General features: G+C 41.4%; 2 protein-coding genes across 2 annotated transcripts in view; one reads left to right on the top strand and one right to left on the bottom strand.

Annotated features, from left to right (window-relative positions):
- LOC127359114 (uncharacterized) overlaps nt 1-20,893 on the top strand; it is a 54,746-nt gene extending 33,853 nt beyond the window's left edge. Inside the window, exons 10-15 of the mRNA XM_051392835.1 lie at nt 1,626-1,859; nt 14,566-14,636; nt 15,264-15,374; nt 15,628-15,725; nt 19,072-19,141; nt 20,068-20,893. Of these exons, the coding sequence (XP_051248795.1) occupies nt 1,626-1,859; nt 14,566-14,636; nt 15,264-15,374; nt 15,628-15,725; nt 19,072-19,141; nt 20,068-20,319 (836 nt within the window). The 3' untranslated portion in view covers nt 20,320-20,893. The remainder of the gene's footprint in view (nt 1-1,625; nt 1,860-14,565; nt 14,637-15,263; nt 15,375-15,627; nt 15,726-19,071; nt 19,142-20,067) is intronic.
- Nucleotides 20,894-24,599: 3,706 nt separating this feature from the next.
- Nucleotides 24,600-26,436, bottom strand: ascl1a (achaete-scute family bHLH transcription factor 1a). Its single transcript, XM_051393099.1, has 2 exons — nt 25,623-26,436; nt 24,600-25,507 (listed from the first exon to the last, which is right to left on the bottom strand). Exon 1 carries the CDS (start codon nt 26,236-26,238, stop codon nt 25,636-25,638), a length of 603 nt encoding a protein of 200 aa, XP_051249059.1. The 5' UTR covers nt 26,239-26,436; the 3' UTR covers nt 24,600-25,507; nt 25,623-25,635.
- Nucleotides 26,437-27,333: the final 897 nt, after the last annotated feature.

Genomic DNA, 27,333 nt, shown 5'->3' with positions numbered 1-27,333 from the left:
CTGTAACCTACTCTACATCTTGATTAAAAATGAGAAAACTTGCTCCTGGAATAGTTTAATTGATGATGTTTCACACCCCATTCGACCTACTTTATCATATCTATACCTACTTTCGAAAAAAAAGGTAAGAAATTAAGAAAGAAGGTGACGTTAGTTTTCAAAATTTTATTCAAGTTATGTTTTCCTCTGGCACTGCTGTTTCTTTATTTAGGTGTGTAGGGTTTTTTTTCAATTGTTTGAGTATAGCAGATATAGCATATGTATAATTAAAGAATATCTGACTCATATAATCAGATTGTTCAAATTAAAATGAAGCGTTCGTTAGCTCATTTTCCAACAAACGTGACTGTAGTCGACCTCAGTGTGTTTCTGTAGTTATATTTTCTGACTTTGATTTTGTGTCGTATTTTTTATGCTGCTTGTGTGTTGTAAAATTGGTGAATGTGGTTCTGAATTTGCCCTTTATTTCTGCGTAGTTGCTATGTTATGTTGAATCGATGAAGATATTTTTTGAACAGTCCCTTGGTCTGTGATGATTTTATTTTGTACATTTGGTGCAAGCTGAGATTGCATTTTACACTATATTTAGATATTTTATAGATTTAGCAGTTCATTGATTAATTGTAACATTAAACAATAAATCAAAATACCGTGGAAATAATGCAGATTTTAATGTAGGTTAGGTGTGATGCATTAAATTGAAAAGTTTTTGATTTTTGAAAACTCTTCACATTCATCGTGAGGATATCCAGACATTTGGTTTATGTTGCATATGAAAGAAATGATGAATTCTGCACTCTAAACATGAATCCATTTCTCATGTCATCGTCTATTTTGGTGACATTGAGACTTGAACAGGACACGGAGGCTGATGGGAGCGTGTGATTGTGTGCAGTGTGGTGGAAGACGGCCTGTCAAATGAGACATGGCTCCATCAATCTGGGCTGCTGACCTCTGCACGCTGACTGACTGGATAAATGAATCCACGACACCGCGTTTGAAAGGCTTGATGAATCTGCTCGACTGGTCAAGCTTTCCCTCTCCTAACGAACAGAACCATCTCTGAATCTATCACATTTGAATCATCGCTCATGCGCTAACATAAGTAACACTCTTGTTTGCAGAAGTAGTGGGAAGAAAAGAGTCTGAAACTGTTGCAAAAGACAATCAGAGCTCTCCTTAAGCTCAAGTCTGCATTGACGGTACTCTTTGTCTCTTCTCTGCTACACCAAGAAGTGTATTCTGAGGACTTTATGTTCACAGATAATGGGACTCTTAATTGGCTGGTCAGTGACAAAATGGGTGGCTGTTTAAGTTTCAGAGAGAGCGTGCGTTCTTTAGAGAGACTCTGAAAGGACTGAAGGGAGATGTGACTGTGGCATTTAGGAGAACAATGTGATGAGAATTAGTGTTTATTAAAGGAACAGGAATGGGTTTTAGTGCTTTTTACTAAGTGGCTACTTCCACTTAGATGACCATGAATATAGATGTGGTTTCTCTTGTTCAGGACTGTGGTGATTAGTGTTTATATTTAAAAAGTTAACCCTTCTACTAAGTTATAAATACATTTCAGGCAGAACTAAAGACTACTATGCATAATTTTATGTAACATCTCTCCACTCCAGGCTCCAGCACAGATGAAAGGGGCCCCACCGAGGAGGAGTCCAATTATCCAGGATGGAGGGACCGAGTGGAGTCCTCGGCTGGAGGAAGGAGGCCTGAGAGTGTTGACCACAGCACTGAAGAGAAGGAGAGAAGGATGGAGGAGAGGAAAACAAAGGTGCTGCACATACTTACCAAACTGCAGGACACGCCTCGTCAGCCAAATGGCAACAAAGGTCGCTCCAACTTTGAGGACTGTGAGTTTATCATCTCATGGATATAAGATGTTATGCCTTAAAACAAAACTTTGGCCATTTTCAACCCAGACCTGTTATTTTCCATCTTATACCTTTGCTAAAAATCTTACCTCATTGTAGAGCAACAGCATAAATAGTGTCACAGCTGTCCAACACAGTCTGAACAGCTCAAAGGTCTCCTACTGAGCTCACTTTGTAATGAGACTCATACACACACACATATATATATATTTGTATGTGTCCATCTGCTGATAACTTTCATTATTTGGGCACAGAACTTTCATCACACACTCATAGGGACAGCAAGGATTTAATAAGGAGGTTTTTTATTAAAATTCTTTATTTAGTGGAGCAGAAACACCTGATAACAGATTGATTACTTCTGGTAAATAAGTATTGTCACACACAGTGAAACATGGAAATGAGTTTTTAGCACTTCCAACATTGTGGCAGCGCCAAAAGGCATAAAAACTGTAGAAGAAGAAGATGAAAAATCTTCATCTACATACTTATTTTGACATGTTGACAGGAAAATACTCAGGTATTACAGTTTTACAACACAAAAAAAAAACTACATGACCAGATAATAATCTTGTTCTGCTATGTTTAACTTATATTTAGACATTAAAAGATTTTAAATTTCTCATACTACTTTTAGAACCCCTTTGCTCTCATTCATGCATCCTTGGGTGGAGTAAACCTATTAATGACCTCCTGTTTCCTATCAACAAATCTAACCTCCAGCCAAACCCGGTCCTTGCTACACTCCTGACAGACACAATTAGCCAATAAAATCAAGGTAAATGTAAACTTCCACATTAGTTGCAGTACATAAGTCTTTCTTGAATTTCCCTCAGGATAAATAAAGTATCTATCTATCTATCTATCTATCTATCTATCTATCTATCTATCTATCTATCTATCTATCTATCTATCTATCTATCTATCTATCTATCTATCTATCTATCTATCAGTCTATCTTCTAGCCATCGTAGTTTTGCCCAAAAAATAACGAAAGGTTACTGTAAGGTCATCAACCACCCTCTGGTCTACACATAGTTTCTGTCTAATTACAGTGCGAGAGATTAGTTTGTTGTAAAAAATTTATGTTTTGAAGGTTTGTGGAATTGATTACTATCTACTGGCATATTAAGACTCAATAGGAGACTCTGTAGGGAAATAACAGAGGAGATTTTGGTCAGAATGAATCATTATAAGTTTGAAATGAAGGGGTTGTCAACGCAGTGTTTAAAGACCAAATCTATCTCTGCCTGCCAAAAACTCTTCTTTGCCTCCTGTTCACACAATGGCCGTGCAGAAAAAAACACCAACACCTGACACATTTATCAACACTCCTCTCGACTCTAAAAATGTCCCCTCAATAACAGCACTTGATTTTTAGAATTACCTTTTTTGTGAACAGGAGTTTGGCCAGGAGTTCTCCAGTTTCCCTCAAGTGCCTAATTTCTGGCATCCAAGCCTTTGTGAGAGTGCTGGGGCCGACGGGTCCGACAATAAGCATCCACACCTAAGGTCAAGGCTGAGGGGCCGGCCCTCTGCAGAGGTCAGTCAGGTCAGAGTTCTCCCGTGAGTGCTGGCACCCATGAATGGGACTGATTGGACAGGTTTGTTCAGACGGTAATCAAGCAGGATGAAGAACCCCCGGCAGCTGGCCTCACTATTCTGCAGCAAGGTTATTAGAGATGAAAAGCTTTTGTTGTGTTACAGGAGTGTAGACTTCGGTTTATGTGTGCGTGCTATTGTAATTTAGAGCTTTATGTATATGACAGTTTTGCACAATGATTGGGTTGTCTTTGCTTCCTTAAGGGGCATTTGTAGTGTGAGGATTCATTAAGGTTAAGGCCAAAGTTATTTCTTTCCACTTTTACCAACTTTCTCCAAAATATGTACAGATTTTCCAAAAGAACAAATTGCTTTGAACTGATTTTTAAGTGTACAGTAAACAAGTTGTGGTTAGGAAAGCTCAGAAAATGTTCCTAGTAATAAAATAAAAACATTAAACTTCCGATTATGTATCAGAATCCCTCTAACGCTACATTTATATCAGCTTTTTTAAAAATTATTTTTCATTTATTATCCACTTTTAGATACTCGTCTACTCCTACGTACCTGCCTCATGAAATAGACGAGAACATTTTTGTGTCTTTTATCCAATTTTAAGCCAGCAGGAAGATATAAAGGTATACATTTTAATTTGTCCAATATTTTAATTTAAGACCAAATCCCTGCAAATAATGACGCTCCCGTCAGCCTGAGCAGTGCTTTGTGTTGAGTTCTTATTAGCAAATATTTGCATGCTAACACACTAAACTAGCACAGTGGATATGCTAATATGCACTAGAATAACAAACTTTGCTACTAAGGTTAATAATTGATTCAGGTTCAGGTGAAAGTTAGATTTAAAGGACATCTTATGAAGTTCCTCATAATACTAGACGTATAATGATGTGTCAGTGTGTGTGTGTGTGTGTGTGTGTGTGTGTGTGTATGTGTGTGTGTTTGGTATTCTTTAGAGAAATACACTCTGTACTCGTCATGTTTATGTTTATTATGTTTATATATGTTTTGTTTACAAAGTGTGTCCTGGTACAATCTGTCATTTTTCATGCCTGAATATTTGCCAGGGTCCTCTTTGTTTTGTCATGTGTGTGTCCTTGCACATACACACACGTTTGTGTGTGCGTGTGTGTATGTGTGTGTGTGTGTGTGTGTGTGTGTGTGTGTGTGTGTGTGTGTGTGTGTGCTGACTATAGCTCTTGTCCAGACACTTGTAACTGTGGCTCCTCATTAGGCTCTGAAAGAGTCTCGCTGGTCATAATTGTCTCTTTTCGGTCCAATGCTGACCACTTGCCAAAAGAGTCCCAAAATAGAGAAACCCCCACCCCTCATCCCACACACACAGGCACACACAGGCACACACAGACACACACCCACCTATAACTTCCTGTACTCTGCCACCATTCATCCATTCAACTCTGTGACCCTCCAGGTTGTCATCAGTCAGCGGTCGCTGCCATGTGGCTCGTGTTTGGAGTCCTAAGAGAATAGAGGAGAATAAGAGAACAGAGAATATGGGTTCAACCACAAAGAGCAGATGTAATTATGCTCACAGTATGACACGAGTCGCGTCAGACCTGCTCCTATTGTAGATGTATAACACCTCATGCTGACTACATCAATCAGTTGGTACATAACAGAATAAAAGTGTTTTTTAATCTTCAAACGCTGCCACACTAATGATTTTTAGTGGCACATTTTGTGAAACCCAAGAGATAAGGCATATTGGCAAAGTTCAGTTCAATATTATTGTATCTATAGAGGGAGAATAATTCTCATAAATTAGATATGGTGGTTCCCTGTTGTCATGGCTGCATTTTAGAAATTGGGCACAGCGTGGGGTCGGAAATAACAGGACATGGAAAAGATCAGAGGCACGTTTGAGCTTAATCGTTTACCACGTTTAGAGTTTAAAGCGACTATAATCAGAATCAATATATATTAAAAAGGAATCCCATGACAACCTGGCTCTGCACCTTCCCTCATCTTTCAGACCTGTTTAGCGTCTTTCAGGTCATTGTTTTGGTTCAGTGTCACCACTTTCATTTTCAGCTACCGCAGCTGTTTAAATAAAGGTGCTCTAAAAACCCATTGTACACGACCTGCCCAGCAGTTAGCAACTAGCTTGTGACCGTAGTGGAGCATTTAGCCGCTGCAAGCACCAGATATTGCCCCCAGGAGTTGGTGGAGACCAAAAACAGAGCTATAAGAGAGTAAATATTGGACTTATATTCATCCGGTTGTCTGAAACAGGACTCTAAATGACATGATAATGTTGCTCCATAACTGCTGAATATATAAATAAGCAACTATTTGCCAACAAGTTCACCATATCAATGTTTTTTGGTGCCACCAAGAAGGCAAAAGCTCTAATATAGGAGGAAATATTACAGTGGTTGCTTTTACAAGTGAAAAAACAATACCTTACTGAACAATAGGAACAGGTTGAGTTGCATTAAAGAGACAAGTACCTACAGAAGGTATTCATACATGCTTTTTCTGGAGTTTAAAGCCCAGTTTTATAATTTGTGTCTGTGGTGAACAACCCAGGCTGAACAGACTGTAAGTGGATGGAGAACAGGGTGACACCGATGTCAAGTAGCTGGTCTCCTTTGTGTTTCCACAGAGAAGCAGCTGAGTGTGGTTTGAGGGACTCTGTGGGTCTCTGATGAATGTCAATGTTGATATGGAACACCTGGCGGCCTTGAAGCCAGCCTCGCTTTGACCCCACACACCGCCACCACCTCTAGCCTATATTACTGTCTGCTGCGCATGGGCGGAGATCAGGCCTAATTGTTGTTGAACAACGAGCAAAAAAAAAAGAAGAAAAATACGACCGACCGAATGAACAAGAAAGACCAGTCGCTTAAAAAGAGAGATCAAGGGAGGTTACGGCAATAGTGTGAGGTTTTTATCAATGTGTGTGTGGGAGGATGTCCCTTGTGTGTGTTCGGGTACAGTGCCTTTATGTAACCCCTGTTTGCTCAGCCTTTGGTCTGGAATACCTCTATGTATTTACCATCAGCCCAGAATGACTGGGCAAACAAACAGCTCGCCTATTGATGAGCAGCAGCGTGGAATATGCCCGCTGCATTCACGAGAGAAAAAAAGGAAGGGGTCGAGGGAGAGAGAGAGAGAGAGAGAGAAAGAGAGAGAGAGCAAAGTAAATCTGTCAAAGAGTCTATTATATGGTGTCCAAACAGAGAGCGCCCTCCACAATGGCCTTATTAATGGCACAATGTCAAGGAGCGGCAGGGCAATAATAGCGGATGATTTTGCTTTGTGAGGCTATCTCTGGAGATCTGGTATTGCAATACAGCAGATGATTTGACTCTGGGGGATATATCAGTGTGGATCTGCGGCAGGAGCTGATTGGAAGTAGGCGTGTGTGCGCGACACGCTGTGAGTGTGTGTGCAGAAAGCATAAGTTGTGGTTTGTGGTGAGGCCAATGGCGTGCAGCCAGAGACAGGAGTGTGGCCGCTACGTGTGTCTTTGTTTGTTTTCCTAGCGGAGCTTTAACCCCCTTTCAATACACAAACACACACACTCACACACACACACTCACACGTACCACTCCTCGGTCTTTTTGGAGAAAGCGAATGGGAGGAGTCGTGTTTTAGGCGAGCAACAACAGCCTGCAGGAGAATACTGCCAAATATTGTCACCCTCTTTTACCTTTTCCACTCAAGAGAAACCAGCACACGTTGCCAAAATCTGCTCTGAAAAGGCAATTTTTTTTTACACCAGTGAGACACTCTTGAACTTTAGGTGAATTTTCTCATCTGTCTCTTAAGTTTAGGTGACTAAAACTGCTTAGGTTAAGATTAAGGGGAGATCATGGGTATGTTTAAAAGAAACCAACACTGACTATTGCAGCAGCATAGTGTCACGCTACTTCTGTCATTATTACCACGACAACAAGAGTTTTGCTTGTCTGGAAAACATGAAACTGGATTATTGTAAAAGCTTGAACAAACCATAGTCTTTCATGTTCTGCACTGAAACATGAAAAACCTGTGTTCAGAATCACTCTCTCACTGACTCACTCTGTTCTCTAAACACTCTAATTTGCTGTATAGTGAGCAGTAAGTTGAGATATCTGACACGTGTGAATCACCCCTATGCGTCACCACTGCCAGGTGTAGTGTCACATAATGGTGGTTTACATGGTTCAACAAAGGCAAAGCTTTCCCCTGTGGCATTTTTAGCAAAAAGCTGTGCACATGCTGTGGGTGCTACATTTTTATAGCCTTTTTGACAACACTATATAATGCAGAGGTTTTGCACTTTTCTTTGAACTTTTTTGGACATTTTTTTTTTTGCTTTATTGTGAAAAATGTGATTTAGACCTTTAATATTTACTGAAATAAAGCAATCAGAGAAATAAAAATTGGTCAAACTGCACATCTCATAAACACATGCAACCTGTATTGTGGTGTCAGAAGAAGACATTCCTTCATTTTAAAACAAAAATGTATATATATGCTGCCTTCTGTTTGTATCATTCACATCATAATGACAAGCTCCTGAGTGGGAAAAGTTAGAAATACTGACAGCTCTACAATATATATATCCAATTTGCTGAAGAATTGTCAATGGACTTGTGGGGAAATAGCTACAAACCACCATTACTCACAATTAAATCTAAATAAAATCCAATATTAACACAAATTTAGTTTAAAATCATTTAAACTAATGCAACGTTTTTCCGGTTCTTCCCACTTAATATCCCATCTCCTACCAATAGTCACGATTTGTTCTACGTTAAGGGTGATCTTTACCTCGTGTTAACCACATTTTATTTACATAGATTTAAGAAAAATCCAAATTTAATGAGTATTTTTTGAGAGAAGACAGTGTTAAAGGTTCCCTGTGGAGTGACTTCTACTAGCATTATGGAGCCTGGTGACGCAATACACAGTCCTACCAATGGCATCACACTATCCCACTGATCTGTAAACATGGATATAAACAATGTTAGATTTAAAATACTTTAAAAAAAAGAAAAAACAGGCTTTGCAAACGTTTTATGAGGAAAGAAATGCACTCAACGCGTTTGTTGTACCGCAACGATACACACAGTGGGTTCTGATCATTAACATTGAATGTAAACATATCTTTTTTGACCACAAGTCACCTTTAATCATTGTTTTTGAACTTTTGGGCCAAAAATGCTAAGTCTTTCCTCTAAATGTAGTACATATGAAGTGATTTTGCTTAGTTTTCCACCATATTCATATTAATTTTACTTAATTTTCACATCAGAATCTAAATATTAAGTCAAATTAATATGAATATGGTGGAAAACTAAGCAAATTTGCACTGTTAGTAACAAGGACTCAGCTTAATCTTTATAAGCTCAGTTAGATCGGTAGGACATACTACTATATAGCATCAAACTCATGTAAGTGTTGATGGAAACTCAGTAATAGAGATCATTACCACCATATCACTGCCTGTTACAGAGGTGCATACTTGTACATGCTACAACCTTTTATCAGTTTGGAAACCTGCTCGGTCCCTTCGACGGCACCTCCTGCTGGTCTACCGCAGTCCGGTGTTTTTCCTGTAACACTTTTATCAGATTAAGATCTTTACCTTTGATTTGGAGTCTGTTCAAAACGCCCAACAATACCTCATTCTATACTATTGTGACACGATACGCTTGGCCTGGTTCACAGGTCTGCCTTGGCGCTCAAACCTCTCACCTCCTTATCGTACAGCGACACACTTCATATTTTATGGCTTTGTCTCATTGCACTGAGGCAGTAGATTTACAGGATCATCACATATTTAAGAACTTAAACCCAAAACATCCCATAAACCCATTTCTCATAGACTTGTCGCAGTTGAAGCTCAGTTTAGACTCTGTATATCTCGGTGTGTTTGAATGCTATTTGCTCTAAATCCGTGCTCTTAATGTGGGGCATATTGCACCCTGACATTCCCCTACTATTAAAAAGGGGGTCACCTCCTCTCCACTGCTGAATGTGACCTTTGTTAAAGGAATTATAGGACACTATATACAGTGTGATGATGAGCAGAAACAAAAGTCTGGGATTAAGCGGGAAGGAAAGCAACAAACAAGAGAACTCATTAGAAATACAATAGACCCCTGTGTGTGTCTTTGTGTGTATGTGTATTATAAATTGAATTGTAGCTCTGACACCATTCGCCAAGTCAGTTATAGAAAGAAAACTTTTGTGTAAGTGCACGTTGATAAACTGTTGGAAAAGCACCAAACTGGTCAGTGGAGCTGGGTATTAATTAAAATGTTTTAATTGTAACTGCAGTGCAGTAGCTACCTGAGTTTCCATGCAGATGCCATTACAACATATCACTAGTTATATATACCATTAGTCATGTAAAACATCTGTCCCTTTATGACGTTCAACATTTTGGAGGAGTTAAAGTGGAAGCTAGCGGGCTAACGAGCTTATACAGAGAGGGGCTAGCTATCGTTAGCTGTCTCTCTTTCATGCTGCAGAAACACAGCAACTACATATTTGAGTAAAACATATTATGCCATAGAAATGTGTGATTTCACCTTTTTACCTTTGCAGTAACTACAAACCAAACAAAAATATATTGTGCTTCCTGTAGTTTGGTGCCATAGAAAAGCAGCTTACAGTAGCAGGGTGATATCAAGTGAATTACTGACATACTCTTAAATCAGAGTATGTAAAGTAAAGTAGGTAAATAAAACTACGATCTGATGGGTATTATATGACTGCATTTGGATCTTGACAGTGTTGTGTTGATGCTGGATTTGAGGAAATGGTATTGTTCGTTCAATACTGTTGGCGCTATCATAGGCCTACCTGAGGTTCTGAACCTGTACTTGACCTTCTTTTTCCACCTTTTTTGTATTTAACATAAGAATCCTTCTCAAGACTTCTATTCTATTCTATTACAAAATATTACATGTTGTATCAAATTCAAGACTAAAATGGCAGAATTATGATTCAAATAAGGAACTATCTGAATAAATAACCAAACAAGACTGAATCTGACCGGATATTTGATTCCAGCTTTTAATTTCTGACAGTTTTTGATACTCAATACTACGGACACATTTCAGGCTGCACCAAGGTCACAGAAGGAAATATAAATCATACACAGATGAGTACCAATAGTTGTCAGACGAGCAGTCAGCAGTGTTTTTCATCTGTCAGCTGCAGACATTGAAAAGTGACGTCCAAGTGTGTGTTAAATGAGTTGTGACCCGCGGCTGTTTGCAGCCTGCGGACCGGTGCACGAGCAGTGACTCTGCAGGAGAAAAGGAACAAAACAGAAAAACAAACGCCAGTGAAAGAGTGAACCTCCCTGCTCATCATCATCATGGCCCCATTCTTCCTCTCTCAATTGCAACTGAATCGCCTCGGTCTCATTACAGATTATGGCCTCAGCAGAGTGACTCTCGCCTTTCTCTCGCCTTTCTCCACACAGTCCCTCTCTTGATTAACATTTTCTGCTAGGCTTCACACCAAAGGCACAACCTGTGCGCTTTAAAGGCAGGGTGAAAAAAAAGCCATCAAGCGCTGGAGTGGAATCAGATAAGGCTATCAGGCAGGAGGCTTTACTGCCTCGGCTTTGTCCCGCTCCTCCACCCGCCCTCGCTTCCTCCCTCAATCTCTCACTCCACTGCACCTTTTGTCTGGCTGATTCCCTGACGGAGTGCTCCCCTCAGCCAGGGACCCCCCGACCTCCACCAGCACCACTGCATTGCACAGTGTGTGTGTGTGTGTGTGTGTGTGTGTGTGTGTGTGTGTGTGTGTGTGTGTGTGTGTGTGTGTGTGTGTGTGTGTGTGTGTGTGTGTGTGTGTTGTATACAGCAGCAGTGCAGACAAGAACAAGCAAGGCTGTGGTCAGGACTGATGTTGAGTTTGAACTCTTTTAAACTCTGCTTCATTCACAAAACAGCATATATTCCTATATATCCTAATTGTTTACCATCACAGTTTATATCATAGCAAATTGTTTCAAATGTATCTTAGTTTTATGGTGTAATATATATATTATATTTTCCTCAAACCATAATTTTACCTCTTTTTGGTGATTGTTTTACAGTACATTCGCTGATTAGAGGTCCTGCTAAACTCCCTCTACAATGAACCCCATAATAAAACAGACATGCTAACTTGAGAATAATTCTGAGAGAGCATTACAATCATAATTGGCTTCATTTGCCAAGTATGTGAACACTTACAAGGAATTTGACTCCAGCTTAAGTTCTTGCACACAGTTCCAAGAAGACACAGCTAAAAACTAAGCTGGGTAAACGTAAACATTTAAATCTAATGTACAAGTCAATTGTTTCTGTAATTTGTAAACAACAAAAGAAATCACTGGACAGGAAGTGTGTGTAAAATTGTAAGCTCAAAAGTAAAGCTGTCAGACAAATTTGGAGTAAAAAAAGTAGAAATTTACCTCTAAGATGTATTGGGAGTACAACCAAACCGTTGCATAAAATGGAAATACTCAAGTATAAAAGTACAAGTACCTCAAATTTATGTTTAAGTACAATACTGGTACTGGACACAGTTGCAAAACATAAGAAATTATCTATTAAAATTGCCCTGATGATGTGATCTAAACCGACCTGGAGATAAACTTCTCACACATAGTGTATATCCACACACTCTTACTCCAGTACAACAGCATCTGTCTGTCTGTGCAGCTCATAAAGTTAAGTTTATGGTGACATTGTTGGAAATGTGTGAATTAAATCATATGTTTATGACTGAGGTCCTATTTAAAGGTGGTGTTGTACTAGACTGCATTTTATCCAATGCTGAAATTTCATTAACATCTCTGTGGCAGTGTCAACAAAAGCTGAACATTACAGGCGTCATAAAAGTCGACTTTATGGCAGAACAGTTGTATTGGATTGCATTCAGCTGTACAGGCGTACCTTATAAAGTGGACGCTGAGTGTGTGTATTGAGTAAAATCTCATTTGCAAAGTAAAACAGCAGTAAAATAAGTCAAATGTTGAATGTATAAAAGAATCAGAAGGTAGGTTTTTACATGCAGGAAATGCTTAACTTTAATTAAAAAGAGCTTATATCCTTATTAAAGTATCACCAGCGATTGTCCGACCAATGAGAATCTGGTTGGAGAAGAGCATATCGACCAACCGACCAGAAGGTGTCAGCCCTAGCAAAAAATGGGCCTTAATGTAACTGTGGAGACTCTACATGAATGTAACATGTAGTGTCCATAGGGCGGGATAGTAGTCAGTGTCAGTGGGGGTCCCAGGGTCTCGGTAGTCGGGAAGTAGCTGTTTTTGTGGCATGAGGTTTTGGTCCTGATGGACTGCAACCTAGATAGCGTAGAATCTTTAAATTGAATTAAACGTATTTGAGTAAACGCTCTTCCACCTGCAGAAAAAAGATGGACTCCCTCCCCACACAACCCTGATTGTTTGTGACTGGGCAGTAGCAAGCATAATAAACCACCACAGGTGCTTTTTAAAAACAATATATGTTTATATGTGTGTTTCTGGAGTCACTGAAGTCACCACAGGTCAGCTGCTAACTCTCCTCCAGATGGTCAGTGAACCTCAACCTCAGCCAGCCTTGTTGTAAAAAAGAGAAGGTGGATCCATTCACTCTCTCACATAAGCTGCCATTTCACTTTAGCAGATTGACCAGTGCACTGATGCAGCCACAATGTGAGTGTGTGTTGGTGTCTTTTGAAGAGAGCAGACTTTAAATCCCCGCCTGGTCCCATGCAGGCTGAGCAGCGGCTGCATGTGTGTGACTCCAGATCCTCGTCCTGCAGCCCCTTCTCATCACAGATATTTGCAAACAGATGCGCAATGCCGGCCCTGCAGGTTTTTTTGATCAATCAAGCCTTAACAAGTCAAGTTGACTAGATGCGAATGTAACATTTTGCATGTGAAAGGACGAGGCCACGGAAGGCCTGGTTTTGATTAGGCCTAAGCTGATAAATGGCAGATTCAAACAGCTCCCCTGCTATTGCAGAGAAACCCCAGAGGTCCAGGGGTTTAAGTCCAGACTGATATCAACTCTGTTGCTCCTCTTTCTTCTCCAAACCAATGAATAGATCCATTATTCAGTAGACTCATTCTCATCTCCTAAATTGAAGAGGCAGCAGCTTAAAAGCCCCCATTTTCTACCCTTTTTTTTTCCTAAGTCGCTCTCCCTCCCAAATTTGCCTACTGAAATATTCATGGGTGTGGCTAGCCTCAGTTTGGCCCCCTCAAGTAATCATTGTTTTTATATTGGAGACTTTAAAATGGATCATTACATTTGTGTTAAAGAAATAAGGTACTGCTTTTTTTTTATTGAAAACAAGTCAATTAAACATCTTTTGAGAGGGATAGTTGAGGATTATGAACATAAAAGGGTCATAAAAAAGTCATGAAAAACTTTGGGACATCTTTACAAACAGGGTGCCTTATTTCTGTGGCTTGTATGTAATAATCAGTGCAAAAGTCTCAAATTTAAGCTAAGGTGTTGTAATCACATCTCATACAACAATATATTTTTTAATCTTGATTAATCATTTGGTCTATAAAATATCAGAAAACTCCAGCTAACGCAGCAAAACACAGAGATATTAAAAAAAGTTTAATCACATAAAACAAAGGAAAGCTGCAAATTCTCACATTTGAGAAGCTGGAGCCAGAGAATTGTTGGCATTTTTGCTTAAATCGTTTCTCAAAATAGCCCATTTATTATCTGTTGATCTATTAATAGTTTTAATAGTCATAGTTTTTTTTCTTAATAGAATAGCAGAATATTGGTGGTGTATTTCAAGGTCTTGACCGCTGCATCTCCAGCATCCATTCAGCAGCCAAGTGCCACTCAACGCCCCCCCCACCACCAGTCAAGGCCAACTGGACTCCCTGTGAACCACTCGCCCTGTATTGTCCACCCTCCATGACCCTAGTGCGACCAGAGAGAAATATTGCTCTAATCCACTCTGCACGCACACATGCTCACACAGAGATGCCTAATGTTGTATACATGGTATAAAATGTAAAACATAGAACAAACTTTAAGATAGCATTCTGTTCTCGTGCAGTCAGGAAGTCCAGTTAATACGCATCCTAAGAGCTCTAAATGTTTGTCTTTGTCTCCTTCTCTTCTCTTTGCAGTCGACTTTTTGGCAAAGTATTGCATTTTCAGTCAGGAGAAGCTGGCTGAGTACAAAAGAGCTTTTGAAGCAGTAAGTGAAAAGACATTCAAACCCTTTATGTTTGGGATATTTTCTTTCACTCACTGTAATATGTTGCACTCCCAATTAAGAATAAGGTGATATTTTTTATTTTTTATCCATATTATAAAATAGTAAAACAAAAAAATTATATTTCAGTTTCCCAGAACTCAAGTTGACATATTTACATTATTTTTGTCCAACCAATAGTCCAGACTCAAGGTTAATCAATTTACTATCATAGAAGACCAAGACGACAGAAAATATTTACATTTAAAAAGCTGAAACTTTTGCTTTAAAAATGGTTAAACAATTGTCAAAATTGGTACAGGTTCATTTTCTGTCAATCACCTAATTGACTAATTGTTTTATCAACATCAATGGTTGGACAATTTAAAGGCATAATAGAAGAAAATATGTATTACGACTGACATTTCCTGGTGCTTTCTACTGCATCTCATGGTCATTTTGTCACTCTTTTGTCAAGCTACTGTTTCTAAGGTCAAGAACTTTAACCCTCCAAATGATAAAATATAATTTTTTTAATGGTGTAATTGTGCAGACTGAAAAGTTGAATACTCATGTCTGCTTGTGATGCCATTGACCTCTGATCTTGATGGTGATGGTCTTTCTTTGCAGGAGGACAGTGATGGTGACGGCTACATCTCCTGCCTTCAGGTTCTACTCGCTCTTAAAAACATCATCCCCCCCGAGCTGCTGTCTGATGAAGAGGAGATCTACGTCTACAGGGTCGGCTTTTACTACATCTCTACACATGCAAATACAAATACACCATTCATATACACACACACTTCCACAGTGTTGCCAAATTTGACACATAACAGCCCAATCAGAGACTCCAACCCACCCTCTTCCACGTCTTTTGTATAATGTTACATTAAAAGTTCAATCATTCAATTCATGAATGTCTGTACAAAATTTCCTTGCAATCCATCCGATAGTTGTTGAGATATTTAAAAAAAAAAAATTTTTGTTGTTGTAGATCCTGGAGATGGTGGACTTCAGAGTGACAGATGGGCTCGTAGACCTGAGGCTCTTTGCTGTGATTTCTAGTCTGGCACAGAAAATAGCCACCATGGAGTAAGTGACCATGGGCAGACACACTCTGCACTGTGGAGTCCCTGACCTGCCATAAACAAGAATAAGAGTGTGTACGCAAGTTTGTTCCGGTGATTTAGTCGACGTGTGTGGGGCTCTCATTGATCCTCATCTTCAAGCATTTATGTGACTTCCGTAGTCAAAGTTATGAGTTTAGATGTGATGGCCACATATACAAAAGCACTAAAATGATTCATTAATCAAGTCATTTGTTGAGCAAAAATGCTAAACATTGCTTGGTTTCACCTTCTAAAATGTAAAGATTCTCTGAATGATATCACTTAATAATTATATAATAAAACAAGAAGTTCAACAAGAACAAGAATCACCTCAGGCTTTATTAGTTATCAATAATTTAATCCTGAAACCAAATCTTTCTGTGCAGTAAGAATATTTCTGCAGATATTCAAACAAGAAAAAAGACGAGAGATTTAAGATATTTGATTAAAGAAAATAAAGCTCCTAATGCTCAAATACAGACATTTTATTGATTAAACTATCAATCGATAGTGAGAATAATCATTAGTTGCAGCCTTTATGCACAGTACCTTATCTCCAAATATGCATACAGTTCACTTTGTCTTTTTTATAACAGAGATAAAAACATAGGTTATGTTTTGTACTTCTGGTCACACGAAACAAGACATGTGATCGTGTTCTTTTGGGTCATGGGAACTGAATTTTCTGACATTTTGAATCGAGAAAATAATCTGCAGATTAATCAATAATAATAGCTACCCTACGTTGAACCCTGCGCAGACAGAGAACATCGCTCTGATTTGAACTCGGCCTTAGCGTCCCTGTGTCTCTATATTATGCCCCATATGCCGCAGATTCCCACACACATCGCTTTTTTTTTTCCTGCCCTGGGGTATATAGCTTCCTACAGACAGGAGTGTGTGGAGCCAAGCCTACTCTGGAGGTCTCCGAGGGTCAAGGCCTGCTCCCAAAGGCTTCACCCCGGAGTGAGAGCTCCCTCTCAGCGAGGACAGGGCCAGGGTCATGGGTCCTCTGATTTACGGCCAGCCCATTGTGCTGTGTATTAGAGGAGGCCTGTAGACTGACTGCCCCACTGGCACAGGGAGACCAGGGTGTCTCCTCTGTATAGAGGCAATTATAGTAATGATAATGAATGACCATATTAAACCTCTTTTCACAAAACTCCTTTTTGCAATTTAAATAAGAAGAAGAGAGAAGATCAGTGCTCATAATGCCAGCTCCTAAACAAGGAGAAAACAATAGCATCCTTCTGTCATCTCATCCCAACTGAACTAAATTGATCCTCTTACCTGTTTCAGTTAATCCTGTTGTATCTAATCCTATCTTAGAAATGAGCTGCAACAGTAGTTACACAATCAGCCTTTCTGATCACGTAAGGCTTTGAAATCTGAAGAGGTGCTTCCCACATTTTTACATGTATTTCTTCTTCCAATTCTACCTTGCACTAATTGCACCCTTCCCCCCGTCGCTCTCCCTCTTTTCTTTTCAACTTTAACTGTCCGTCCCTCTCATGTCTCTAATCTCTCCGGCTCTCTTGTTGCCTACCTCTCACCCTCTGTGCCGTGCTGTTTTGGCCCTTGACTCAGCCCATCTGTCCCTGTGTAGCATTGTGCTCCCCAACAAGTCCATCTCACACAGCGCCACATTCCCTCAGGGCAAGTCACATGATCTGCCAAGAAGCACATTGCCATACAGGATTCCCAAACAGCTTCAGTGGAGCCGTCGCGGTCATTGTTAGTGGCGCTCTCACCCCTTGTTGCTTGTGTTGGATTTGTGAGCATGCATGCATGCACTGAGGGTTACTGTAAGTCTCCTCGTTCCTGGAAATGTACTGGTCTCAATGAGTCAGGGAGTGAAGGAGGGCTAATGTTGGCAAAAACATGAGACAGCAGAACCTAGACCAGCTCCCCGCCACATAAAGAGTCCATCCTCCTCCAGAGAGTTCCCTCGTAACCAGTCTGCACAGCGTCACTGCAGCCCGCTCAAAAATATCCCAAAACAACTCTCAATTCTGTCAAGTCAAACTAGGTCAGAATATGTTTGCATCTCTTGACCCCCCGCCTCACTATATGCCCGCTCCCAAATGAGGAGAGCGCCAAAATTTTGGGGCGTTACGTAAGTGAGAAGTCTACTGTGTAGTCCACAGCAGGGTGCCAGAGGAGGGCCGACAAAAGAAAATGGTTTAGGCTGCTATTATCCTCCCCGCCGTCCATCCCCAGTCCCATAGCCCCTCATTTGCGCCAGCCATTATCACGCCAGTGTCCTTACCACACCAGCATTTGGACTATTTTACTGCAAACCAAGTGCAATTAATGATCATTAGCTGCCCTGTCTCGCTCCATCCCCATCAAGCCACTGCCTGCACCATGGTTGGAGTACAAGGGCCAATCACGGCACTGGGACCACTCAGGCGTGCATTGCACTCGTTGGCCCAGCGCTTGGCCATTCTTTGCTCCAACAGGCCATTGAGCGCACGGCGAGGAGGGGCTCATTAACACCGGGCGCTCGTTAGAGAAGGGACGACCGTCGCTGTGCCACACGCTGGACTGGAGAGGTCTGTCCCAACACAATTGGTCGTGTCTCCCTCTAATTATCCGAGCAGACCTAGATTTTGTTGGTCTGTGAGTGGTCACATTGCACCAGAGTGTGCCCTGGTTGCGTATTCCCCTCCCTAAACCTCCACACGAACCCCGCTCACCCTACTCACCCTGCTCCAGCTCTTCCCCCGCCCCAACCCCCCACACACACCCACTGTCCCAAAACCAGAGCAGTTTTATCCGTTACTGTGGCGGGATGTCCACGTGTGTCAACGTATTGTTTGGCAACCAGGCCACTGTGAGCAACCACAATGGGCTCAGAACACTTTACCATCACATCTCTGCAAACACATCAGACAGAGCGCCAAAAAAACACACGCCACCGCAAACTGATTGTCCTAAATTTGTCTGCAGTGGCAAACAAAGTATTTTACAAACACTCCTATTTTTGGATAGATTTTACTTTGGTAAGATGGGTGAAATGGATTTTTACTGTTATTTGACAGACGTAGGCCTTGTTAAAGGTGCGCTGCCGCTTAACTTTACTTGTCATGTTTCGTATTACTATTGCAAAAACAGTTGTGTAATGTCCTCTGTGGCTCTGGATGCCACTGAGGGGTGTAGGCATTCAACAGGTAGGAAGGCTAGGATCCAGCTTGACCCATACTAAGGCCTCTCTCTTGCAAGTCCTATATCTTTTTGAAAATTGAGTATTTCTTTGCTACCGCTTGCACATGTTTTTTTTGCAGAGTTTCACCATCTGACCATCTGATTTTGCTGTTTTGTTGCAGTGAGTTTATGCGATCTCTAATCAGCGACATGGACTTCCGCTCGTTAGAAGTGAGGCTCTTCAAAGCGAAGGTAATTCCCCGGTTTGGCTAGCTCTTCCCAAATTCTCCTAAACTTCTGCTGGCTAATATGTGCGACCACATGTTTACACTCTGAATTTGCTTTCACAAGGTGCACTTGATTACCTCCATGCAACAACAGATTAACTCTCACATTAGTCACATTCATGCCACAAACACTACCTCCGCCTCTCTTTCATGGCTCCGCGGGTATAATTACAATGAAATAAATACTGGTAAACACTTTGAAGAGCAATTCCAAAGCATGCTTTGTAAAGCTAGCTTTTTTTTTTATGAGAGACACTCAGCCCTCATGCATAGAAATGAGGGAAGCAAGCTAGAGGGAGAAAGAGAGGGGTGCTTTTCCCTTTTCATAGATTAGCACAGGCCTAATCTCATTAAAGTGCCCAGCAGTGAACATGCCGTCCACTCCGCCCAGCCCTGTAATCAGCCTGAGACACACGGCTCATCTCAGATGGACCGGGACTAGCCTACCAGCTGGTCGCTCACAAGCAGGCCCGGCCCTCATTCATACAAGGAAGTACTGAGCAACTGAAAGGCAGGAGGAACATGAAAGCCTGTGGCCATGGGTGTGGAAGCTGAGCCCTGGCCAGGTAGGGGAGGCTTTGTAATTATAGAGCTGTTAGGGATAGGGTTGTTAACTGGAGAGGTTGGTGGCGGAATGGGCTAATTGCCAGAAGGATTATTCCCCCCCCGTACCTCAACAATTATTACCTTGACTGCATTAACTGTGCAAACAGGTGCACTCAAACAAGACTAGAAACAGGTTGAGGTAATCCGAGGCTGCCCTTAAGGAGCACACACAATAACACACTCTTACTCACAACATGAGCGTACACCCACACAACTGTGCTCGGAGTCTAAAGACAGTTTTTCTTGTTTTTAATCTTATTTATGTCCAATATTATTATTATGTAGCAACTGTTCCTGTTCCTCCTGGAGGAGCAGCGAGGAGACACCGGAGCTCAGCAGGGCTTCATCAGCGCAGAGCAGCTGCTCCTGGAGCTGAAGGCCGGGGGAATCCATCTGGAGCAGGAGGCAGCCATCAGACTGGAGCTGCAGCACATTCCTCCACTGGACCTGCTGGACTTCCTGGCCTACCTGCCCCTATTCATGCTCATTCACAAGTCTGTCATCTCCAACCCTCTCGATGACTCCATCAACCTCTGACCTCAGTCACTGCGCCGTCCACCCCTGTGCGGCTCAGGTATCCACATTACTGCCGCCACACTTATCAGTACTGTACTCTTGTGTGAGAAGGTGATACGCAAGACACAGGAAAGCTTAGATTAAAGGCAACGAGCTCGGCACTGTAGTAATGTTGTTAAACTCTCATGATCTTTAAGGCTTGGACACACCAGCAATTAATATGGCAATAATTTTACAGTGATTTCAACTCATTCAACTCATTGGGATTATTAGATTGCATTTGCAAGCAGGAAATACCACATCCGTTTGAACTGTAATTACGACCAGCAGAGTGGCAAAAACAGTTCATGTCAGCCTCCAACTTGTAAATACAAGTCGAAGATATTGGGGATTTCACAAGTTGAAATAAAAGGTGTTTTTCTCATTCTGCCAGTATTACGTGAATGCAGCAAGAATTGGCGCGACCTGCCAGTTTGCACCGTTGCCATCTTGGCTCTCGCAACAAGGAAGTTCCAAGTCTGTTCCTAACATAACCTGCTCCTCACAAAATGAACAACAGCTTGTGACATATCTGTTACCTTTGGAAATGGTGCTAAGTTATACGTTGGTGGGTTGTTAGCCGGGCATAGCACTGTCACAATATCAAATTTTCACTACAAGATTATCGTGGCCAAAAGAATTCGAAATGACAACATTATTGTGATATCTATAAATGTTTCTATAGTAGCCCAGAACGGACAAACCAATCACTAACTCTAGCCTTATGCCTTTTTCACACTTGGAGGGCTGAGCTGTATTCAAATAGTTCCAATCTGCAAATTCACTGCTAGATGCCGCTAAATCGTACACACTGGTCCTTTCTAATGAAATTCTGCAACTTAATTTTATTCTCAGCTATGACTTCTGCAGAATTAACTTCTGTGATATGTTGATAATTAATAGGATAATAAAAGATATGTATGGGAACCCCTACAGGACAAAGCTACATTAAATGGGCCTTCTATGGTTTCTGTTAGATACATGACATTTCATAGAGCTGTAAAGTGCTGTCTATGGTCCTGAAATGTTCTGCAGCAGTGGGTGGAAATCAAAAAATCTTACACTGCAGTTAGACAAAGCTTTAAACGCACCACAGAACCATTATTTTGGTTGCAGTAGATAAAAACTCTGTTCCCTGCTTCGGAGGTGGGTTCACGTAGATTTTCTGATGCAACAACTGCTTATTGTTCTGGAGTATAAAACAATATTTAAGCCACTCAGACTGTTGTCCTCTTCTATCCAACTTAATCAATGCTGATGAATGATATTCAATAAGATATTCAACTGATATAGTTTGAGCCATTGTTTTGCCTCGGCTTTGCCAATTAGATACGGCCGTGCTCTCCTGCAGTTCATACACGCTTGACAGACCGCCATACAGGAAAACATAATGAGCTCCGACAGCCAGCAAAACCAGGATTGTTAGATCAGGGACGTCCTGTAAGCAACATATGTCCTGGTGTAAACCCCCCAAAAAAGACGAGAGAAAACTCATTCTTCAACTTAATGTTTAACCTGCTTTTTAAACTCTTTAGATACATATATTCAATTCTGCCATTTATAATAATACGTTTAAAGTGTTCTTATCAGTGTTTGTCTTCAGTGTTCTCCCCTACTTTTGTCTTTTCTTCCGTCAGATGCAATGCCTCCCTTACTTTGCTGTGACCTTTTAGGAATCTAAACAAGCAATTTGTGCGTGTTACCATCTGTCGCTAACAGGTTCAGTAATGATTTTACCTATACTTCCTTAAGGATGACTTGCTTGATGATTTTATTACTGTTTTCAAATGACTGTATAAGCTCTGAGAAGGTTTAAAGGTCCAGTGTGTAACATTTAGGAGGATCAATTCACAGAAAGGGAATATAATATTCATCATTATTGTATAATCACATGAAAATAAGAATATTTGCGTTTGTGTTACCTTATATTGAGTTGCAATCTACCACTACACCATGAGATGCCACTAAATCCTACACACTGGTACTTTAAGTCTCCAAAGTTTTGAACATCATACAAATAGTGTTGTTTGGGGTTTTGTAGTTTTACTAACCTCAACTCAAGATATGAAAAAAACTCCAATAAAATCTCTCCCAGGTTTCCCCAAAACCAGCCGCCTCAGTTTAGTTGTAATTTACTGTTCAGATTGTGTCGGCTACGTCAGAATCTTCTCCACAGCTGGATCAGAAATGTTTCTACATGTTGCTGTAAAAGCATATTAATGCAAACACAAATACTCTGGAGAACAGAAAAAATACAGAACAGGATATTTTTTGTCAAAAACTCAAGCTTTTACATGTCGAATTGCATCACATGTGTGTACAAGAGTGAAGGTGTGTTGCTTATGTTATGTTTGTTATGTATGTCTGGAACTGTATGAGTATATGTATATTGTCTTTTATTATACATGATATGTTAAATCCGGCACCATTCTTCATATTTTATTGTTCATATGTTTGTCCAAATAAAAATGTACAGGGTGAGTGTTAAAAGTCAAATGAGCCCTTTTCTTATACAGATTTGAGGTATATTCTGACTTTGAGTTAAAAATTTTAATTTTTTGTGAAAATATGGGCCCAAATCTACTACTGTGATCCTGTTGTAAACAAAAGATTTAGTTGTTGTCTGGTATGTGTGAATTAAAAAGCCCTGTCAGTCAATTTGGGAAAGATAGCAAGCTCTAGTTGTGTTCCTCTGGAGGTGTGGTGACCTTTTTATTGATTTGGATTTTGAATTGTACCTTTTAATAAATGACTTTTAACAGTTTAAACAATCACAGACTTTAATTAATAAGTCTGTTGGAAACCTTAAAAAATAATAAACTGCTCACAAATCAGGCTAAACTTGTATGTGAATATTGCGTCTCAGACTCTAAAACATTTGACTAGACTGACTTTACTTAAACCTGCTAGTTGTGTCTGATTACAGACTTGTGAGTAACAGTGAAGCTGCAGCCCTGTTCATTTGTCAAGGGACCCTCTTCCCCCCTCTCAGGGCCCCCTGGTGGCCCATGAACCCTCCTTTGAGAGCAAAAGAGGTGGCGCACGCGCATCTTACACAATGACCCTGAACGCACCACGTTGTTTTACACTTTATTTTTTGTTGTGAATAAAATATTTTGTGCTTTTGTTAAATCTGAGAGACTTAAATGTGTGAATGTATACATTTGATAAGATTTCTCAGAATTATTATTATCCTATAGTTCCTTTAAGCCTCACACACACACACACACACACACACACACACACACTGGGCTTTTTTTTTTTTCTCCTTCCCAGGTGGTGATTGTTGTGTGTTCAGCGGCATGCTGCTGTCAGGAGGCACACGCCATCAGCCAATTCAGCTCTGTGTCTCCACTCGACCACCCTACAAACCCCATTCACTCATTAAACCAGACACGCGTCCGGCTGCAGCCTCCGCTCTACCTGTCAAACTTCGTTTTGCAGAAACCCAAACTCTACCTCCGAAAAACTACTGGTGGTCGCCAAACTGCAGTCCTCCCACTGACACTCCCTCCGAGACAAACGCTCTCATTATTTCTTTTCACTTGGTTTGAGAAGTTCGGATGAAAAAAATCCGAAGGCAACAGCTTAGTTTCAGTTTCTGCGCGTCTGTGTGCACGAACATTGGTACACATGGTGAATCCACTTGAACATGGTTTGCATTTCTTTAATGCCAGAAACGGTAAACACGCAGTTTAAAGCTGCTTCATGAGCAACAGATAGAATGTTTGTTTGTTTATATTTATGATATTTATGATTTGTTTACTTTAAGATCCATTTCTTCAGAGAAACAAACTTCATCAGTGTTTGTATGTTACAGCTGCTGGTTTAGTCGGACAATAGCATTTCATAACTTCAAAGCTTTGTAATGGAGAAGGATTACATTTTACGAACTTGTGGTGCCAGATTTGCGCTTGCGCAAAATGAATCTGTTCTGCTGTCCACTATTACAACAGAGGTTGGACATTAATGGCTTGACTGAGGGGGCCTCTACCCAAATGCTTTTAGGAGCCACTTTGTCCTGAATTAAAGAACGAGAGAGAGAGGTTATACACCGTGCGTAAAGTGTGCGTAAAAGACGGGTTGCTTTTTCCGTTTCGTCCCCCCTGTGTGTGTGTGTGTGTGTGCATCTTATCATATTCTATCTCCATCATGCCCTCTCGCTTCCCCCTCCAGTATGCTGCAAGCCACTTGTTCAAAGCTGTCACCAAAGGTTCCCTCCCTCCTCTGCACCCACCCCCAAAATAAGACATGGAAAATAATTCAGTAGCAAATCATTTTATTCTTGGACTAGAGTGTAGAAAATATGGTTATAAGACTTCTTTTTTTTTTCCAACATCTGTTTATGTGAAGACAATATAGAGCTGCAGTGTAAAGAGACAATGCATAGCCATTGCGCTCTGTTTGGAAAATAGCTGCATAAGTTTTGATCATTGTGAACTTCATGACATAATGCAATAAGATGGTTTTGCTATTAAATAAGACACATTGGTGCTAGAATAAAACGTCGGAGTGTCAAACTCCTTCTGGAAACCTCATGAACAGAAGAGCCAGAGAGTAATAGACTACACGTCTACATAGGCAGGAGGTATAGAAGCAACTTCGCAATATATAGACAAAATATATACAAAAGGATGTGTACAAAACATCTATAAATCTCTTACATACAAAAATATCTTAATATATTTCAAAAAAGCGTTTTCATATAGAATTTCATAGAATAAATCCGCGACATGGAAGCATTTTCTGAATTAAAACGTCTGAGAGGTTTACCAAAGGGTTAGTGTTCTGTGATTGGATTTAGCATAGTTGAAGAGCGACGTATTAAATAATGTTTTCAATGTGCTGCTGAAGAGCATGAATTCACTTTAGGGTTTTGTTTTTTGTTTATCATGGGCAAATGCACAGAAGCTTGGATTCCCACGCTGTCAGGAGACCCGTCTTCCTTTAATCCTTTGGCGCTGATCTCTGGCCTGGTTCTCCACAAGTTTTTAGGACGTTAAGGCCGTTTCTGTCTGTCTGTCTGTCTGTCTGTCGGTCTGGGAGGACCGGGGCGTTAAGGACGCAGGACCAAAACGCGTATGCGGTGCGTCTTGTTCTTGAGGACAGCCAGCCTCCTCCGGGACCATCCCAAGCGCGCAACAACAGTAAATTGAGTTGATCCATATTTCTGTGATAAAAAGGAAGAAGAGAAGAGGTTAAGATACCGTTCATACTGTTGATCATCATTGTTTATCTCTAACAGTGTCTGATATTCATTGTGGTTTCATTAAGTCTCATCTTACCTCATATAGATGCTCAGAACCAGTTGGTGAAGTCTAGCAGCTCCTGCTCTTCTGGACTGAGGGGGTCGTAGGAGCCCTCATCGGACGAGTAGGAGGACACCGGTGACCCTGTCATGGAGTTCATGTCAGCGGAGTATCCCTGCGACATGGTGGGCGACAGGACGCCGGACTGAAACGCCGCGCTCACCGCGTCGTGCTCGTCCAGTAGCTGCTGCAGGGCGCGGATGTACTCCACGGCTGAGCGCAGCGTCTCCACTTTGCTCATCTTCTTGTTGGCGGCGCCGTTGGGGACGTGCTCCCGCAGAGTGGCGAAGCCGTTGTTGACCAGTTTCACCCGGTTGCGCTCCCTCTCGTTCCTCCGGGCCACCGCGTGCGGCTGCTGCGGCGGAAGACTGTAGCCGAAACCCGCGAAATTCAGCCTCCGTTTGCACCGCAGCAGCTCCGGGGAGGAGGAGCGCTGCCTCTTCGGCTGCTTGGACACCGACTTCCCGCTGCTCTGGCTGCTGCCGCTGGGGCTCAGCTGGATGCTCTGCGCCGCCGCGGCGGAAAAGAAACAAGCGGGCGGCATCAGCTGCTGCTGGCTGATGTTAATTTCCATCTTGGCTGTGAGGTCCATTCCCAGTAAAAAAAAAAAACACAACTTAGAATCACCAAGTCTTGAGGCGGTGCGTCCCGCTCGTGCCGTTCACGTGGTGTTACCGTTTGACGCGCACTTGTTTCAGGGGGCAGTCCGCTTGGCTGCTGCCTCGCGCGCTCCTCAAAGCTGCTCTGAGTCCTCGAGGAAAGACGCCACTGCTTTTCAATAAGTCTGGATGGAGGAGTGGCCACGCCCTCCTGTCGCGTGGATTCACCTTGGGCTCCTGCCCCGGTGCCGGTGCGTTGCGCGCGCCGGACGCGTGCCACTTGAAGCACTAAACAAACAGTGGTGAGTTTTTTTTCTCTCTCTCTCTCTCTCTCCCTCTCTCTCTCTCTCTCTCTCTCTCTCTATCATCACGGGTGTCAGTTAGGTGTGCGGCAGCGCAGAGAGGAAAGTTTTCCCGTTCAGGACAAGATGTTCAGTCTCAGTTACAAACTGCAGCACCAAAGCAAACACACAGTGGGGGGGGGGTTAGTTTTATTAATGATCGCTTTACAACTTTTATTGGAGCATATTGTCTAGTTTCTGTCATTATTTTGGAGATTAAATATGAAGAGAAGCGCTCACATTGTGCCATTTATGGACCTTTTTTAACAAATACATTTTAACTTGCACGAAGTATCAGCTCCAATAAGTCCTTATACACTCAGTCCTGAAGATATGAACTTTTTCTCAAGTTAAGCTGTGTGTACGGACTTGTACTGAGAGGTAAAGTTGGTTCAGAAGGTTCGTTTCAACAGGTTTGATCAGAAACATCTCACTCAGTATTTTTCAAATCGAGTCTGCTGGAAAAAAGAAGAAGTGTTTCAGAGTTTGTGTTTTCAAAAACAAATGATGGATCGTTTTGTTTAATTAAAACCCTCCCAGATCTCCAGAGTAAAGTAAAGACATGCGCAATGGAGCAGGAATAAACTATAATCATATTTCAGGATCAGAATAATCCTCCTTTCTCTTGTGATTTCTTTCTCCGCCGCTCTGGACCAGGCCGTGGTGCTGAAAGACAGCTCACCTCGCAGCGAACCGTCCAGATTTACGACAACGCTCCTCATGCTGGAGTAAATCAGCCCCTCGCTG

Source organism: Dicentrarchus labrax, unplaced genomic scaffold, assembly GCF_905237075.1.
Source record: "Dicentrarchus labrax unplaced genomic scaffold, dlabrax2021, whole genome shotgun sequence".
Taxonomy (NCBI): domain Eukaryota; kingdom Metazoa; phylum Chordata; class Actinopteri; family Moronidae; genus Dicentrarchus; species Dicentrarchus labrax.
The sequence above is the reverse complement of the archived record's forward strand: the minus strand, read 5'-3'. Positions and strand labels throughout refer to the sequence as shown.